The sequence below is a fragment of the Amphiura filiformis genome, chromosome 10 (assembly GCF_039555335.1).
Source record: "Amphiura filiformis chromosome 10, Afil_fr2py, whole genome shotgun sequence".
NCBI lineage: Eukaryota > Metazoa > Echinodermata > Ophiuroidea > Amphilepidida > Amphiuridae > Amphiura > Amphiura filiformis.
In genome coordinates this window covers 17,913,849-17,932,535 of record NC_092637.1, presented here as the reverse complement: position 1 = coordinate 17,932,535, position 18,687 = coordinate 17,913,849, and the positions used below count along the sequence as shown (strand labels likewise).

At 38.2% G+C, this 18,687-nt stretch overlaps 1 protein-coding gene across 1 annotated transcript; it reads right to left on the bottom strand.

The window, feature by feature from the left end:
- Positions 1 to 758: 758 nt before the first annotated feature.
- On the bottom strand, positions 759 to 2,214 carry LOC140161711 (carbohydrate sulfotransferase 14-like). Its single transcript, XM_072185010.1, has 2 exons — positions 2,187 to 2,214; positions 759 to 1,701 (listed from the first exon to the last, which is right to left on the bottom strand). The coding sequence occupies exons 1-2, from the start codon at positions 2,212 to 2,214 to the stop codon at positions 950 to 952; spliced, it is 780 nt and encodes a 259-aa protein (XP_072041111.1). The 3' UTR covers positions 759 to 949.
- Positions 2,215 to 18,687: the final 16,473 nt, after the last annotated feature.

Sequence of the window (18,687 nt, the reverse complement as noted above, 5' to 3'; positions counted from 1 at the left end):
GGAACACTTAATAAGCCTTAAATCTTACTAATTAGTCGATAGCTCATTCATATCATAACCAGTATTGATGCCCCAGCACCGACGGTCGAACCCACGATGAAACCAATTTGGATGCAATTCGCCGTGGAACTGAGGTAACAGGAATAATAACCATACCAATTGCACTATCTGTGAATGTATTGCACCGCACTATACGCGGATTGCACTCATCACCTATGTATGTGTGCACTGATAGATTCAACGATACCGCTCTTTTCAAAGACAATAATCTTAAAGGTGCGAGTGATCAGCTTAATGTCTTTATCCCTGTTCTTTGATAATAAACATCTCAAAAAAGTAACTAACCCCCCTTAGATAATGGCCCTTATTCCAAAAGGGGCTATTGTATTACAAATCTGTAAAATGCGTTGGAAGCAAAATCTATTTCTGCGCATTTTGACACCTCATTTGATACGATAGCCCAGAAAACAATAAAACACCGGTCAATTTAATGTAGTGAAGTCCAGATTTGAAAGTTGCACTTACATACAATACAAAAACACTCAGATATCATTACACATATTTCCTTCCATTATACTGAATACAAAATCAATACAATTTACTGCAACTTTCAAATCATGGGTTACTTTGATTTAAATGTACGCTGTAACGTCAATATTTAGTCAATTGCTACTAAATGAGGTGTCAAATGTGCATGAGAAATTCTGCTTCCAACGCATTTTACAGATTTGTAATACAATTGCCCGTTTTTGAATAATGGTCATTATTTCCCGGCATTATTTAAGGGGGGTTAGTTACTTTTTTGAGATGTTTATATGTGCAACACACTAGGACGGCGTCACGTTTAGTGAAGGGCAATACATTAAAAAATATTGTAAATTCATTGCTATGGTAATATAAATCCTGTTACATCACTTATGCGGCGAATACGTATTAAAGTCATCCTTTCTTATTCGCCTTCGTCGGTGGCACCTGCTACAAAACTGTGGAGCGTATCAGTAAATGAGTACCCAAACAGTTCATAATCAGCGTGATAATATTTCTGCAATCTATTTATCAAATCAAACGATACTTGTTTATATTCATTAACCAATGTATTGACTGCTTTAGATTCGCGCACATGGGGGTAAGCCACAACATTATCTACGCCCAAGAACTTCAACATATACGGTGCCTCCGTCGTTAAATTTTCAAAATGGCCGATAAAATCGTATTGAATTGCACATGGCGTAGAAACTAAATGTTGCGGTAAAAAATGATCTGTAATTTGACTCAGTTTAATACCATCTCCAATATCTGTGATGTATTGAATCCACTCTGAGAATGTAATATTCAACAAAGGCTCAGTCTCTTCTGTGTAACTTGATAGAGTTGTATATCCTTTTCGGTAAAGCTTCACAATATTCTTCCCATACATATTTTCCCATGCTCTCTGTATCGGTATTCGCTTTGGATCACGAGAATTGAATTTATGCAAATACAACGAGAGTGTTCGCGATATTGGCTCGCGAACAAATAAGGCTTTACGATAATTCTCCAGTCTGTACTTCTTCTCGTCATTCTCATACGTGGATAGATATCGAACATGTCCGTTTGAATGTGTTTTGCGCAACAATTTGAAGACCTTTTTCCACGTCGAACATGAGACCTTAGGTATAAAATTAAAGAGGATTTTATACTTGTCGTCGACAATAAGGTGACCTGTGTAACGTTCACTCACGTTTGGTAGTGAGTGAGATCAGTTTAAGTTTTCACATCCCTTATCCAATATTTGGAAACGTCTTTCCTGTTCAAGTCTCATCAAAGAGTCTTTAACCTATTTTATGATAGAAAAGAGGGACAGAAAAGGGGGACATTACATTCACTGCATGAGTACACTAATGTGTTATTTAGTCCGCACGATATACTCGTGCAATACACCTTTTTCATGTTCATTCACCTGGTGGACACAAACAATAGGGAATGGTTAGCATAACAAAAGATCAGGCATTCGGGCTCCGAAATCCAGCGAGAAACTGTCTGATTCACAAAACAAAGCACAACAAAGTATAGCAAGTTAATATTCATCTGGTTTCGCATGAGTTTCATTTTATGATCTAAGTTTAAATCCCTGATAAGAGCAACATTTAAGTGCTCAACTGCGTCTGTTGACGGTGCTTGAGCCACGGTTGAAAGCACTGACATACAGGTACGTCCCAGGGGGGTCACTCCCATTGTTGCCTGTACACCATCCGCGAGAATAAAAACGCGTAAAAAGGGTCGTTTTTCGTGGGTTGGCACGATACGCGCGTATCGTGTTTAGGGTGTCAAAAACATGAAAAATTGGAAAAAAGGGTAGCAAAATTGCAATTGCTAAATACGCGGAAATGAAATTTCGGTTATATGAAACTTGATGTAAGGAATAAAATCCCTGTTTAGGGTGTGATCAGGTTCGTGTTACACGGTTTAGGGTATCGTTTTAGCCAAGTATTAAATCCTTGTTTAGGGTGCTTTTCAAAAGTTGATTATCGCTGATGGTGTACAGGCCACAATGGGAGTGACCCCCCCCCCCCCGGAGGTACGTCCATTCAGTTTGGACAATATGTGACCTACAAGCAGGTAAGGTTTGAAAAATTCAAAACAATAATTATGATGATTAGAGATATAATTGTTGACAGCTGTAAGGATTTCTTTCTGTGTTTCTATGTGTCTCACACGGTTGTTTGATGATATGTAACATTGATTCATTGAAAAGTTGAATAATGATGGCGCTATTTATCTAAAATTTTATTTGCATCTTTACAAGGGGTAGACATTAATAATGGTATTAGAACATAATAAAAAGACTTATAATGGCAAGGAAATTAAATTTTCAAAACACTTTTTACCATGAAATGTATAATATATAAATGAATAAACAGACATCGTGCTGTTCGCAGGCGTCATAAGTCTACTTACGTTATTTGGATTGGCATCTGTAGTTATTACTTCTTCTGCATCTTCTGCTACTTCTTTACCAACAACTGATTGAAAATAGAAATATTCACAGTATGAGGGAAGCATAATACACGGTGTTATGTGCCCCCCCCCCCTCCATATTGTCATCAGACATTAGTTTTCACTTTATCTCCATTTGTTTTTACATGGAATATTCTGGAATGCTAATGATTAATGATTAAAGTGAACAAGAAATTCATATCTAGTTAAATGTTTCTAGATATAGAATAGTCATGAAGGCCACAGTAGTAAGTGATGGCGCTATTACAGTACACAGGTAAATGAGTTGAGGTGTTGAGGTAATGTGCTATTTTTAGAACTGACGTATACAGAGTAATGATTCTGATTGGCTTGTGGTGATGTAATGATCTATTTTAAGAAATAATATAATGTACCATATATGGGATGATTAAATGTTGTAATATGCCATAAATAGTTAAGATTATTCTGAAAGTCCGGAATGGTAAGAAATGATAGAGCCTAGATTGGAAATGATTAGCAGAAGCTGTATGAAGTTCTGAGAGGGAAGTCTGTGAAATTTATATTAGCCAGTATCGGTTCGCGGTTCTTGTGTGTTGGAGAGAATAAGATACGCCAAAAGCGGTAGTAGAGCCAACAATGCTCGATTGTGCTGTCGACTCAAAGAAGCGGCAGACTGAAATATCTCCATCAACGAACTGTGATATTTTGCTGGACTAACATAGTGTGTTTTCTCTGTCAAGTGGAGCAGAAAGCTTGCTCAAGAGATCTCCGTGAGAGGAGCTTATGGTCAACATAGAAGACCATTTGGGAGAACACTAGCATAGCAGCTAGGACATTGAATATATAGTCATCAGGACTTTGGACTGAGACGGTGGTAAACCAAGGGTTTATCCTGGATAGACATGGTCTTGGTCATTGCCGGATCTTGGATCAAGAACTATGACCATCAACGGAATCTCATCCGAAAGTCAGCCAATCCAGATCTCCATGCTTAGTTAAGTAAACATAGCTGAAGAAATTCTTTGTAGTGATTGTGAGATTGATTCTTGTATGATATTGCATTGTTATTTGATTGATAGCCGTACCGCACTATTAAGTTGTTAATAATAAACAGTGTGTTTCCTGTGAGACACAGGATTGGAATTAGGTCCTGTGTGGGCCAACCTGATCATACCCAGGGGCAGGAAACTTCCGACTTAATCGGTGACGTCATCAAGTGTGATGGTTGGATCAGGTTGGTCTCTAGCCGTTTCCAAGAAAACATCAGAGCTAATCATCGGCTGATGACGAGTAAGTTCCTCGAAAGAGCTCCCGGTAAGCGAAATAAACCAGTAGTGTTGAAATTTAAATTAATAATTTTCAGTGTGTTTGTGCGTTTGCTGTTGCGTGAACTCGGAAGCAGGTGGTTTTGGCCTGGTCATTTTAGTGACCATAACAAATTGGGGGCTCGTCCGGGAATTGGGAAACAAACTGTAAAACGGACAGTTGATATTAATTTACTCAATGTCTCAAAGTGAGAGTACAGTATGCAGAGGATTTTCTTGCAAATATAATTTGGGGGAAGTTTAATGATTTGAGAAAGCCCGAGTTGAAAGTATCTTTCCTGATACTCCAAGTAGAACGAAATGCTGCGTTCCATGATATAGATATTGGTGACACTAAACCAATTAAGCAGCGTCCATACAGAGTGATCCATTGAAAATGGAGTATCTCAAGAGATTCAATAATGTTAGACAATGATATAATTGAACCAAGTGAAATGAGTTCACCATGTTTCCTTGTTCTCAAACCAGGTGGTCCAATACAGGCTATTGTCATGATGAGATCTGCAAATTTGCATTCAAAGACGGATTCGTACAATATTCCGAGAATAATTGATGATTGCATTGACAAAATCGGAAATGCAAAGTAAAGTTATAAGTAAATTTGATTTTCTGAAAGGGTACTGGCAAGTTCCACTCACAGACCGTGCCAAAGAAATTTCCGCATTCTGTACACCACAATTGGTCTTTACCAGTACAAGAGTATGTCTTTTAGTTTGAAAAATGCGCCAGCAACCTTTCAAAGAATGGTAAACCAAATCGTAACTGACATAGCTAGTTGCGAGGCGTATGTTAATGATTTGATTGTTTACAGTCAACACATGGGAACAACACATGGGGCAGTTCCGTCATTTGTTTCAGAAACTATCTGAAGCAAATTTGACAGTGAATTTGGTAAAAAGTGAATTTTGCCATGTTATTATAATAAACAGTGTGTTTGTGTATTTGGTGTTGCGCGTACTCAGAAGTAGGTGATTTTAGTCTGGGTCATTTTAGTGACCTTAACAACGGTAAAACATGACTAAAATTTCCAAACGGCTCGCCATTCTGTGCCCCCCCCTCCTTTGCACAGGCAAAATTTCTGGTATCCCTGTTTGCAAATCTTAAATGATCTAGATACATGTTGCAAGCGGCAAATTGTGTAAGGAGTCGGCAGCGTAATCTAGTTAGGCTTAACCTGATATAAAATAAGAGATGCTACAAGTTGAAGATCTAGTCAGTCAAGAAATAGACATGGGTTCAGAAAGTTCTTGTGAATTTATTGCAGCTAAGGTTGAACTTACCAGCAAAGATCCCCTGATCATATAGCTCAGCCTATAGACCACCTAATGATAGTGAAGAAAACGCATTCAAGCTGTGGTCTACCATCTCTGACCTTGTTCATGACAATCCAAATGCTATGGTGTGGGTTGGAGGTGATTTCAATTTGCCAGATATAAGTTGGTCAACAATTAGCATCATTGGTAATAGAGTTAAGCGATCAATCAATGAGACTTTCATCTCAACTATTCAAGACCTTGGACTTGAACAGATTGTTGAATTCCCAACCCGTCTTCAGAACACTCTTGACTTGTTTCTTACAAATCGTCCAACACTGGTGAATAAGTGTGAACCATATCCTGGTGTTAGTGACCATGAAATCGTCATTGCATGTAGTAATACAAATGTAAGACGTCAGAAGCCAGTTAAGAGAAAGATCTTTATGTGGAATAAAGTAGATTCAAATTCAATCAAACACAAGCTGTCTAGTTTTGCAGATGAATTTACATCAAACTTTGACTCGTCAACTCCCATTAGTGATTTATGGTCTACCTTTAGAAATCAGTGCATGAATGTAATGGATGAGTTGGTTCCATCTAAAATGTCCTCTTCCCAAGTTCACCAACCATGGATTAACTCAACTGTCAAGCGTCTTGCAAAACGCAAACAAAAAGCTTACAAAAAGGCAAAAACAACTAATCATGAAGATGATTGGAAGTACTACAAGAAACTCAAACGCATTGACCAGCAGAAATGTAGACAAGCGTACCATGATTATGTACATGACATGGGGAGAAATGTTGATCAGAATCCAAGGAAATTTTGGAGATTTGTACAGGGAAAACGATGTGACAACAGTGGCGTTGCCCCTTTGTATCAAGATGGAATTACCTTCAGTGACAGCAAAGTGAAGGCCGAGATTCTGAATAAGCAATTCACATCAGTTTACACAAAGGAAGATACCAATAATCTACCTGATCTTGGCTCATCACCTTACCCTAAATTGCCTGACATCACCATTGACTGTGAAGGTGTTCTGAAACTTCTTCAAAATCTGAAGCCGCACAAAGCTGCAGGCCCTGATAACATCCCAACCAGATTGCTCAAAGAATATGCAGAGGAGCTTGCACCATGCCTGACCTTGATTTTTCAAGCTTCACTTGCTCAAGGTGAAATTCCAACTGACTGGAAGTTTGGGCATGTTGCACCGATTTTCAAGAAGGGAGACAGACACAAAGCATCAAACTACCGTCCTATAACTCTCACATCTGTCAGTTGCAAATTAATGGAGCATATCTTGCATAGTACCATCATATCACACCTTGAAGATCACCATATCTTGTCAGATGCCCAGTATGGCTTCAGGAAAAAACGGTCGTGTGAGGCTCAACTGATACGCACTGTTCATGATTTGGCAAAAGGATTGAATGAGAGACAACAAATTGACGCAATATTATTAGACTTCTCCAAAGCCTTCGATGTTGTGCCACATAAGCGCCTCCTTCATAAATTATCTCATTACGGGATAGGTGGTAACACCTTGGCATGGATTGAGGACTTCTTATCCAATCGCTCCCAGCGTGTTCTACTTGAGGGGCAAGTCTCATCTGTAACATCTGTAACATCTGGAGTCCCGCAGGGGTCCGTCCTGGGCCCCTTGCTTTTTCTGGTTTTTATTAACGACTTGCCAGAGTGTGTCACATCAACCACGCGCCTATTTGCAGATGACTCTCTGCTCTACCGAGTCATCAAAAGTCCCGACGATGCCAGATTGTTACAAGAAGATCTAAACTGTCTCCAGACATGGGAAAAGCAGTGGGGGATGTCATTCAATCCTGATAAATGCGAAGTCCTGCGTATTACCAACAAGCGATCTCCCATTTACACCACTTATTCGCCAGCTGATTCGCTACATGGCCAACATCTAGCCTTAACAACCAATTCCAAGTACCTGGGAGTAACCATCAGCTCTGACTTATCCTGGAATGCTCACATCAACACCATAACCAAAAAGGCAAACCAGACACTTGGTTTCCTGCGGCGAAATGTCAGCAAATGTCCTCCTGACATTAAGACCAAGTGCTACGAGAGCTTTGTCCGCCCAATTCTCGAGTATTCATCATCTGCCTGGGCACCCCACACGCAACGTAATATCCAGAGTCTAGAAGCTGTACAGAGACGGGCAGCACGATTTGTCACTAGTGATTATCGCCGTACCAGTAGCGTCACTGACATGCTTCAGTCACTGCAGTGGGATACACTACACCAACGGAGGATGAGATCGCAGGTGGTGATGTGTTACAAAATTGTAGCAGCCATTGTGGATATTCCAGCTGCTGACTACCTTACCATCAGAAGTGGCAGGAACATTGACTCACTGAGAGGCCACAATCATAAGTTCATCCAACCGCGTGCAAGAGTTTTAGCTTTCCAGTACTCGTTCTTTCCATATACCATCAAGCTATGGAATGATCTTCCTCCATCCTCGTTGCAGCACCGTCCGTAGAAGCATTTCGGCACGGACTTCCAGCTTCCATAATTGCTGATGCTATTTTTACTCGCACGAAGCACTGTATATAACAAACTCTCTTCACGTTCACAGCACTTTTGTTCGCCTCGCCATGTTATTATTCAAGGTGCAGCAATACTCATTTTTGAGGGATGCACTGTATCAGATGAAGATGATGAAGATGAAGACGAGCAACATGTGGAGATTGATAATACAAAATAATTGAATAAATTTATAACAAGTCATATGACATGGTAAAATATAGCCAATTGTTGAAGGATTAGGTAACGTAAGTATACATATTGCAGATGGTCTAAGTAACTAAGGGGTCAAACCTTCTGGGTGAAATAAGATGAAATCTTATGTGACAGACTCTGGGCCCAGGAGTCGGTAGACTATGCCATAGTCGAATTTTGATTTAAAAAATTTGTTATTATTATTCATGATGAACGCATTCCGTTGAACTCAATATTATACTGGGGAGTGTTTATTAGAATTAAAGTGTTCAATAGTAAAATGGTCATAAAGAGTTTATATAATTAGATGATTAGTGACAATAAAAGTTATATTGAATTCAACATATCTTGCATAATTATAATATTTTGGAATCTACCAGTTTATTGACCGCGAAAGCCCGAGTAAAAAATCCGACTATATACTTTGACTTTTAAGCAGAACTTTACCCCGTGACTTTGGTCTCTAAAACACACTGTCAATCATACTTGTTTATTAATCCAATTTAATCGCAAGTACCAAGCATGGTAGTAAGACGCGCAAAATGTACGTCCATACACACCACTGAGAGTTTAACTTTCGCGCCAGATCAAACGTGCCGCAAATACGATGTAGTTAATGGTAATAGCACGTGCCCGGAGGATTTAAACCATAGCGAGATCTGGGCGACCAATCACAAGCCAGATCCATTTAAAGATGCATTACATCATGGCCAATTTTAGTTAGGCCAGAAATCCGACTATGAGCCGCACAATATAATGCAAAATGTAGGCCTAATGTAGCTGAGATGACACCAGTGTGCATGCAAAAGTGTTCCAAGTACAACGATTCCTATTATATAACCTGACATATGACCTATGACTAATGTGATTGATAATACAAAAGTGTTGCATGTACAAAATGTGTAATAAGTCCCATGCCACGGTAAAATATGACCAATTGTGTAAGGAGTTGGCAGCGTAAGTTAATTATATTTATATAGACTTACCTGGCATAACATTAGAGATGACACCAGTTGCGCTATGAACCACATATGATTGATAATACAAAAGTGTTCCAAGTATACTAATCGCACCAAAAAGTACCATCATACGACAAAGAGGAACATGTCGACATGCTTTGCATGTATGTTTCTATAACAGAAAAATATGCATAATTTGAAAATAATAAATATTGAAAATCTGGACGGTGAAATCTGCGGAATTTACATGTATGAACACTTTTTCTCCGATAAGGGTCATGAGGGTATAGTGTAGGCGTAAATTCGGAGTGGGGGATGAATCCCCGACATATTTTGATAAGGGGGATGTTCCATACAATTACCCCCCCCCTACACACCCCCACCCACACCCCATTTTGACGCCTGTTTGTGGGTTTCTGACCAAATTAACCTCATACTCGTATTATTATAAGCCATTTTAGGCTAAAATATGCAAATTTCAAGTTGCGCGCTTCTCGCCAATTTGTTCCACTTTTGCACCATATCTCACCATTTTAGCTTCAAAGTGGCAAACATTTTCGCGCACATTTGTACCATAAACTTATTCTATCGCCAAAAGGTGCTGGATTCATTAAAGGCCTACTTCAAGATTTTTTTCAAACCCATCCCCCAATTCAGTTCGGGGGCACTGCTAATTCAAAGACGTCTCTGATATCAAAGACGGGTCAGTGATTTCACATACGGGGGTCTGTGATATCACATACGTCGTGCTTTTTTTACATTTCGGCACTAGATGCAGCACATCGGAACGAAGGTGACTGTATCGGAATATGTGCAAACATCATATCTATCTGTGCAAATTCTGACAAATGGTCCCAGAAAACACTTAGATTGGCAAAATCGAGCCATTTATGACCCAAATCCAACGTTTTGAAGTAACAAAAATCTCAAGTCATGGGGGGAGTGAATATTTTGGCAAGGCAAAAAAAGGAGGGAACAATGGCCAGTCAACGAGTGGTGAGGGGAGCGATTTTTGGCACGCATTGTGGCGGCACCTTTTCAAAAATATATTCAAAAATGACTTGAAAAATGGTAGGTCCCTACGGAAACGTTCAGGCCTAACCTCGTGGCCTGACTCTTGCACACGTGCATGGGATGAATTCAGAGAAATAATGGACACTTTTATTTTATTGATAGGGGTAGGGTTATGTTATGATTAGGTGGCTCAAAATAGATCAACAAATTACGGTAAACCAGGCGCGTGCCCACTGCCCAGGGAGTGGGGCTTTGGGGCCTGCAGCCCCGGGTCTTAAAAAAAAATGAGGGAGACAGAGAGAGAAAGAGAGAAGGGAGAGGGAGGGAGAGGAAGGGGAGTGACATGACAGAGCAGTGGCATAGCCAGGCCCGTTTTTTGGAGGGGGGGGGGTGCTGATTTTGAAAAAGTGGTTCTTTTTTTCCAGGGGCGATTTTGTAAAAATGGACCTTCTTCACAAACTTTGGACCTTTTTTGACTAAAAAGCATAAAAACATATTTTTTGCTCGCTACGGTCGCAAATTAGGATTTTTTGGGGGACTTTTGCCCCACCGCACGGCCACACTCTGCGTACGGGCCTGGGCATAGCCAGTGGGGCACAGTATAGTGCCCTCTAAAATATTGAAGGGAGGGAAAAGGAAAAGGTCTACTTTTTCGGTCTGATTTCCCAAAAATTGAAAGAAATATCCCGACAACTGAAAACATAATATATAAAATAACTGCCAATACCGGGACGAAAATGTTACAAAAATCAGGACAAAATATTAGCAAAACTGGGTTGAAAATTTTGGTTTGCCACAGCCACCCTAGTTCATTTCAATATCCGGGGATTTTTAGGCAAATGAAAGGGGGAAAAGTGGAAAGAAAACAAGGAAGAAAACAAGAAGAAATAAGGAAGAGTACGTTCTGAGTCATTGCGCATCATAATTATGTTCATGCTTGAAATTTGTGACACGGAAGTCGCATCCACTGGAAATCCGTTCTAAAATACATATTATGCATTATCATGACATGGTTATATGGCCTATAGGCTATGCTTAATCATGATGGTCGGAAAAATAAGTTAATAATAGGGACCTAATGCAAAATGATGCACCAATTGGCTTTTAGTTTGAGGATAATATCCCCCTCACAAGTCGGGTCCGTTGAAATCTGTTATGCCCAAAATAATGCGAATAATAAGTGTAAACTTTTACACCAAATGACTTTATTGTGCCTTTCATAACTTTTTAAAATAATTCTCCAACTTCTGAGGGAGCACAACCCCCTCAGGCACCCTTCTCCGTCAAAAAAGAAAAGGCTAACTTGCAAGTATCCATATAGGCCTAATTGAGCAGGTTCATACCCATACAGAAGTCAGGTCCGCGGGAAATTTGTTAGGAATTATAGGCCTATCTTTCATAGGCCTATTATAGCACATCCCCCTCAAGCACCCCTTGCGTCAAAACAGAAAAGCCTAAACTTAGGCTGAATTGGAGGAATTATTGAGCACGAGTGTTCATATAGGCCTAAAACTAAAATTCGCGGCTCAGTTGGAAATCTGTAAAACTATATATGCTCCGAAAATAACCAATAAACATGTTACACCAAATGGCTCCATTGGGGCTTTCACATTGAAAAAATGACTAATTCGGAGAGGGAGGGGCACATCGCCCTCAGACACCCCTGGCCCTAGCGGGGCTGCCGCGCCGATGTTCATCCTTTTGAAATTTTGTGTAGTTCAGCCCCCCAACGGTCCCGGATTCTGGAAACGCCTGGTAATTCTAGTAATAACGATGATAATAATTTTAAGAAATAAAAATGTTTTAATGAAACAGTGACAAAAAATGTTTCTTGTTTCTTCTTGGTATTGGTTGAAATTATTTCCATGAGTCGGGCCTGAACAATTAATTTTCTACTCCCCCTATATAATGTTGCAGTTCAAGTATGAGTACTCTATGAAATATTATTGTAAAAGTTTGGTGCATTCATCACCACGTGTTGAGTTTTGATGTGTCTGGAGAATTGAAAGTCTGCAAAATGTCGTCGAGGGAGCAAAGTTATTCTGCAGCATTTAAGCTCAAAGTTATGAAAAAGAGCAACAATTTTTTTAGCATTCTCCGATTTCTCACGTTCACTAGAAAGAGTGTATCCCGAGCCCGCGATTTAATTCATCAATTGGATAGTAAAATTAGCAGGAGCTAGCAGGCACTTGGGCTAGCTACAACCCTGATCATGCTGATTAGGCCTACTCGCATAATTATTCCCGTTGCGCCAGTTCACGTTCACAATAATCGTTTGCGGCTGGGTTTTGAGAATAGGGAGTATGTGATTTATGAGACGTCTTTGAATTACGATACTGTCAGGTGACTCGGCACTGAAGAGTCTTTGATATCAGAGACGTCTTTGAATTAGCAGTGCCCCCGAACTGAATTCGTAAGCTTTCAAAACTTGAAGAAAGAGTTGTTAAGTCATACGTCACGATTCATGTTTCCATAGTCCTTCTAGAAGAACAATATCCACACCGGACCACGGACTATATCTGAGCTAGACTATGCCATAGTCGATTTTTGATAAATAAAAATATGGTATTTAATCATTATGAACGCATTCAGTTGAATTCGAAATTATACTGATATTATTTTATTACATCAAAATACTAGTAAATGGTTATAAAAAGGTTTAGGCGTATATAATTATATTAGTGACAGTAACAGTAAAGTATACGGTACGTAGGGTCATTGAATGCAACATATTATATAAATGGCACTTCAATACTGAACAGTTCTGATTTTAGAATCTACCAGTTTAATAATCGCGAAAGCCCGAGTTAAAAATCGACTATGAACATTGCATTTTTAACAGGACTTTGACCGGGGACTTAGTCCCTAACACACACTGTCAATCATACTTGTTTATCAATCCTATTTAAACGCAAAGCACAAACCCTGTACGTGCAAGACGCGCTCATGTACCTATTACACAAAGCGCCGCATAGTTGTTTACAATGTAGTTATCAATGGTAGTGCCACATGCCCGGAGGATTTAAACCATAACGAGATCTGGGCGACCAATCACAAGCCAGATCCATTTAAAGATGCAGTACATCATGGCCAATTTTAGTAGGCCAGAAATCCGACAATCTCATCCATAGACAACCGTGTTAAACTTTGTTAACCGCAATCGAAAGTAAGTAGTCCACTTGGGAAGCCAACAAACAGAGGGAGTACGGTGACTAAAAAGATCAGATGTGAAAATCTATCAATTGTGCACAAATTAATAAAATCATAGTTTTAAGAGTATGCTTATAAATGGGCAAGTGGACTACGGAGAAGTCTATATCTATAGCCGGCCGACGGACTATACATCCACGCCGTCAGGCGTGACGGAGTGATTTGTCGTGCTAACTGTTAACTGTGACGTCCTTCTGGAAGGACTACGTTCCACAACAAAGCCATATTTCCCTCATTCATGTCATTTTGGTTGCATTTCAGTTATTTTCAGCTACAATAATAATTGTTCAAAGATCAAATTTCGGATCAACCCGGAATAATGCAAATTCTATATAACTTCACAGTTTGAAAATATGATCTTTCTTTGGAAATATTATCATCATGATGCACTTTTGGGGCTAAAATGGGCAAATATATGATTAATTTGGTCAGAAAGGCATTGCCAGGCGTCAACATGGGGGTGGGGTGATTGTATGGACCATCCCCTGGCAAAATATTGGGGATCCCCATCCCCTCCCCGGATCTTACAAGATGCCAGTTATATTCCGGTCTGAAAGTATCAGACAATATATTTTAAACATTAATATTAAATAACATCACAAATTCGCAACAAACACAAATTGTGAAAAAATCACCTGGCCCGGGCAGATTTTTGGCTATTTCTCCATTTACGATCCTGCCCAAAAGTGTCTACTTTTGACATGGCACGTCACATAATTATTAGAATTTGAAGAGCTTCAAGCGCGGGCCGGTTAATGTGATAGCTATATTGGCGCTAACCCGTCAATGTTACCTAAATATATGTTGTCAATGCCTAGATTAGCTTTTAGTTTGACATTATGCTCAGTGCCCTCAACCCGTTCGGCCTGCCAAAAAATCGCTTGCCCCCTCCCCCTCCCCCTTTGCATAATTATGCCAAATTTTTGGGATCTAAACTTTAAAACCTTAAATGTAAAATTAAGATTTAATTTAAATCTGGTCAACCAGACATACCTATTTTTTGACGGACGAACCGACGTTGCGACTGAAACCTTCAGTCTTCAGCTGGAAACGACTCATCAGTGTTCTTACATCTGAAAGCCACTGGACATCATTTTGACACCAAGGATGTCCGAATCCTTGATCGCGAGCACCGTTGGTTGTGAAAGTGGAGTGAAAGAGGCAATCTGGGTGAGGGCTGAGCAACCATATCCCTCAACCGCGGTGGGGGCGTCCGGGCCAAACTATCACACGGCTGGGACAGGATCATAAAGGACATTCCTCGTCGATTGTCATCAATACCGGAAGTGTCCGGTACTCAAGGTTTCAGTCGCAACGTCGGTTCGTCCGTCAAAAAATAGGTATGTCTGGTTGACCAGATTTAAATTAAATCTTAATTTCAACATACCCAGATGAATGAGTGTATGCACAGTTTAAATGTAAAATGTTGAAAAAGATTGGGGATTCCCCCTAGTGCCGTAACTGCTTCCGGCTAAAAAAAACTTAGTTCTTAATTTTGTACAACCCCATACTCTAAAACAGAATAGTCGCCTGATCATGCTGTGGGAGTCACATCTGCAAGCTTCTGCACATCATCATCACCATTAGCGAATAAGCCTATCCTACCAAACTGTTCGATAAAGTACAAAAGCCCAACCTTTAAAATATACATTTAAATATAATGTTAAGTTTTAATTGAATTGAATAATTAAGAACGACAAAACAAAATAATCAAAACTTACCTCCAAATGTTCCATTTTTACAATTCTGAAGCGTTGTTAATCCACAAAAAAGCATATAGAGCCTTCCTTTATGTACGATTTCTATATAATGTACGATTTCTATATCAGAAATATCTCTAGTCTAAGCAACTCAAGGGCGAAATCAGTTTTCTTTATGATGCGAACGTGTGTAACGGAATGATATAATTCTAATCACCCGTGATTACTGGTAGGATGTAATTACTGGTAGGCGTAGGCCTAATTAGGGCCTATTTATAATAACTTCATTTAAAGGCTCTGGTAACAACGTTTGCACAGTATTTTTGTGGGATATGAGAGCACATCATACATATCGAATTGTATTCTGAATACGAGGAATGTCCTTCTGATATCAAATAATTTTGAATTTTTGAAATTCGCGATAATACAAATATGACAAATTATTATTAAAATTTGATATTTTTGATCAATCTAATGATATGTACTTAAAGCGTATGTACCTGGGATGAAAAGTCGACGATCAATTGAAAATTTTGACCTTTCATATTGAAGATATACATTTTTTTCCAAAGACCTAATTTTTTGTGGTGTTTTGGGGGGAATGTTATTTTGTGTTGACAAAATATTATTGTGCAAAAATTTATGTTTGCAAATTTATATTGCAATAACATTTTTACAAGCTTTATAAAATTTTTGTTTTTTCATGACTTTTATAAAATCCGACACAATTTCAATGTTATTACAACGTTTTGACCAAAACCAAATCCCAAAACATAACCAGTATAAAGCGTCTGAAAAGCGTGTTGATTTTACTGGGACGAGGCCCATTTTCTACGTCAATTTGGCACAAAAATAGGTCATTTTTAACACTCTTTAAACATTTTTCGAAACAAAAACTTGAGTCCCAAATTTTAACAAAACAAAACAAATTTTACAATTTGAGAAAACCGTTTTCTAGTTTTGTGTCTTTAACAATAAAAACATTGGCTCAACAATTTGGAAGTTGAAAGTAAGTTGTTAGGCCTATAGTGGAAAGAAAAAAATTGGCATGGGAAATCAAATTTGGCACTTTTCTCAATAACTGCTCATTTTTACAGAAATCTGCCGTGTTAGTTGGATTCCTTGCATCATTTCCTTTCTGAAAATGTATACTTTTATATATATACTTATCATTAAGACCAACTTAGAAAGACAATGGGTGCCCCTAATGTGTGCTGCGGCTTGTGGGTCTAGACCTATAGGGCCTAAGCCTGTGCATGTAGAGTCCACATCGGTCTATCTATCGGTTTTCGTGCATCATTTTTAGACAAAGGTGCCAGCCGCCGGGTTAACCATGAGTCTCATCTTTCTGATTAACCCGGCTGGCATTACTGAAGAGTGACGTCAGCTGAGATATTTGAGTTGAAAAATGCAGTTTTTGTGATTTTCCCCATTTTTTACCAAAAAATGCCAATTATTAAAACATATATAATTTTGAAAGTAAATAGTATGAACTTCATAATTTGCTGTGGACAATGGTGGAGAATATACATGTTACATGTGTTTTCAATATTTGTTAACAATTTTTTTTTGTCTTTATCTTGATGTAATCCCGGATGTAATAGCGCAAATCGCCGTGCTTTGTTTTTTAATAGCTCCTAATTATTAATAATTGCCCCACAGGCTTAAAATAAACATGATCACAGCTGGAAGATCTTTTATTCTCCTTGCCATCCGATAATACAAATGGCTTGAAATGGTATGATGGGTAAAGCTAGCATGATTGAATTCCACAGAATTCGTTCATAGAATAATATCCTAATTATTTTATTTCGATGGTACTTTCATACGTTCTGTAAACATATCTTAAGGGGATGGCTTTTTAGCAAAATCAATCCAAAAATATTACTAGGACAAGCTTTGCTATGATTAAATACTTTTAAAAATTGATCATAAAGTCTTTGAATTTTCACATTATGTTTATGTCATTGTTGAATAGGCCTAGGGCAAAATTATTTTGAAATAAAAAATGTCATTCAAAAATAATCCGAATTTCATTTTTGTATGACGTAGGCCCGTGGACGTATTTTGTGTAAGCTACGTAGGCCCGTGGACGTATTTTGTGTAAGCTACTGATTACAGCAGTGGGCGCGATTCACCAAGTGTTTCTAAAGGCTGCTAGAATAACAAAAATTTAATGCTAAATTATTGCACATGCTGAGGAAACCTGATTATCTTTCTAAAATAGCCGAGTGGGAGGGTTTTCAATGAAATATTTTTTGTGTAATAACTGTCAGAAGCATCATTATGTATAAAAGAATATTTGAATATTAACAGTACATCATATATAACGATTTGTGATACCCAATCGTGCTACAATTTATGTGGTTTAGGTGGCAGAGAATTCTATTTCAGTTTTATATACGCCAAAATATTTTCTGAATTTAGTAAAAGTGAAGGCCGAAAGATAATAAAAAAATCTATGTAAAAATTACATACACTGTAAATCCAAGTGTTTAGGGTTTCTGTAACTCTTTTTAAAAGGTGTTTAATTTTTCATTTACACAGTAAAGGTATATGACACCTAAACACCAAAGTAAACACAAAGTAAGCACATAAACACAAAGAGTAAACACATTCTAAACATTCAACATGTGTACTTTCATATTGTTTGTAAAGTAAATGCACATGTGTTTACTTTGTAAACATGTGGTGTGTTTACTCTCTAAACAATTAAAAAAAATTTAAAAAATATTTTGGGATTTTGGCCCAAATTTGACCTCACAGATGAATTTATAAAGTCTTTGCCGTTCTAAATACAGGGTGTCCCAGAAAAAATTACTGACTGAATAAAATTGAACACAAGTCGCGAAATAGACATCAAAATAAAAAAATAAATAAAATGTAGTGCATAGCCTATTGTGTGCATCACATACGAAAATTTTATTTGATTCGGTTGACTGGTTGCGAAGAAACAATTACATAATGGGCCTATGCAGTTCATGCCAAGTTTGATCAACAGGCGCTTTTTTCATACTTGCTCACCACTTCCAAAAGTTTGTGTATCTCATTAAATTTAGTCCACATTATCTGTTTTATAATCCGACGATGCTTTCACTGAAGATGAATAATGGTTTGTCCGAGAAAACTTGGATGATTTCTGCAATTGGAAGTTTTTAAACTTTAATTCTTTAGATTGTATATATTTTAACTTTCCAAAGAACATTTGAGCCAAGAATGACAATGATCAAGTGCTTACAGCTCTGCGTGTAATTTTTGATACAATGCAACATTAATGATTTAAACTTTGCATTACAATTTCTTCCAAAAACATTAATGTGTGTGAGAAATTTTTTAAGCCAGCTAGAATTCTTTATGCAATAATTATTTATGTATGTAACATGTATATCAACATTAACGATAAAAGATATTTACAAGTACCGAGCACCAAGCTTTCATTTTCAATATCGTGCAGGTTTTCAAATTTGAACAAAACCTAATTGTTTTGCAAGAAACAGAGAACGAAAAGGATTTCACAAA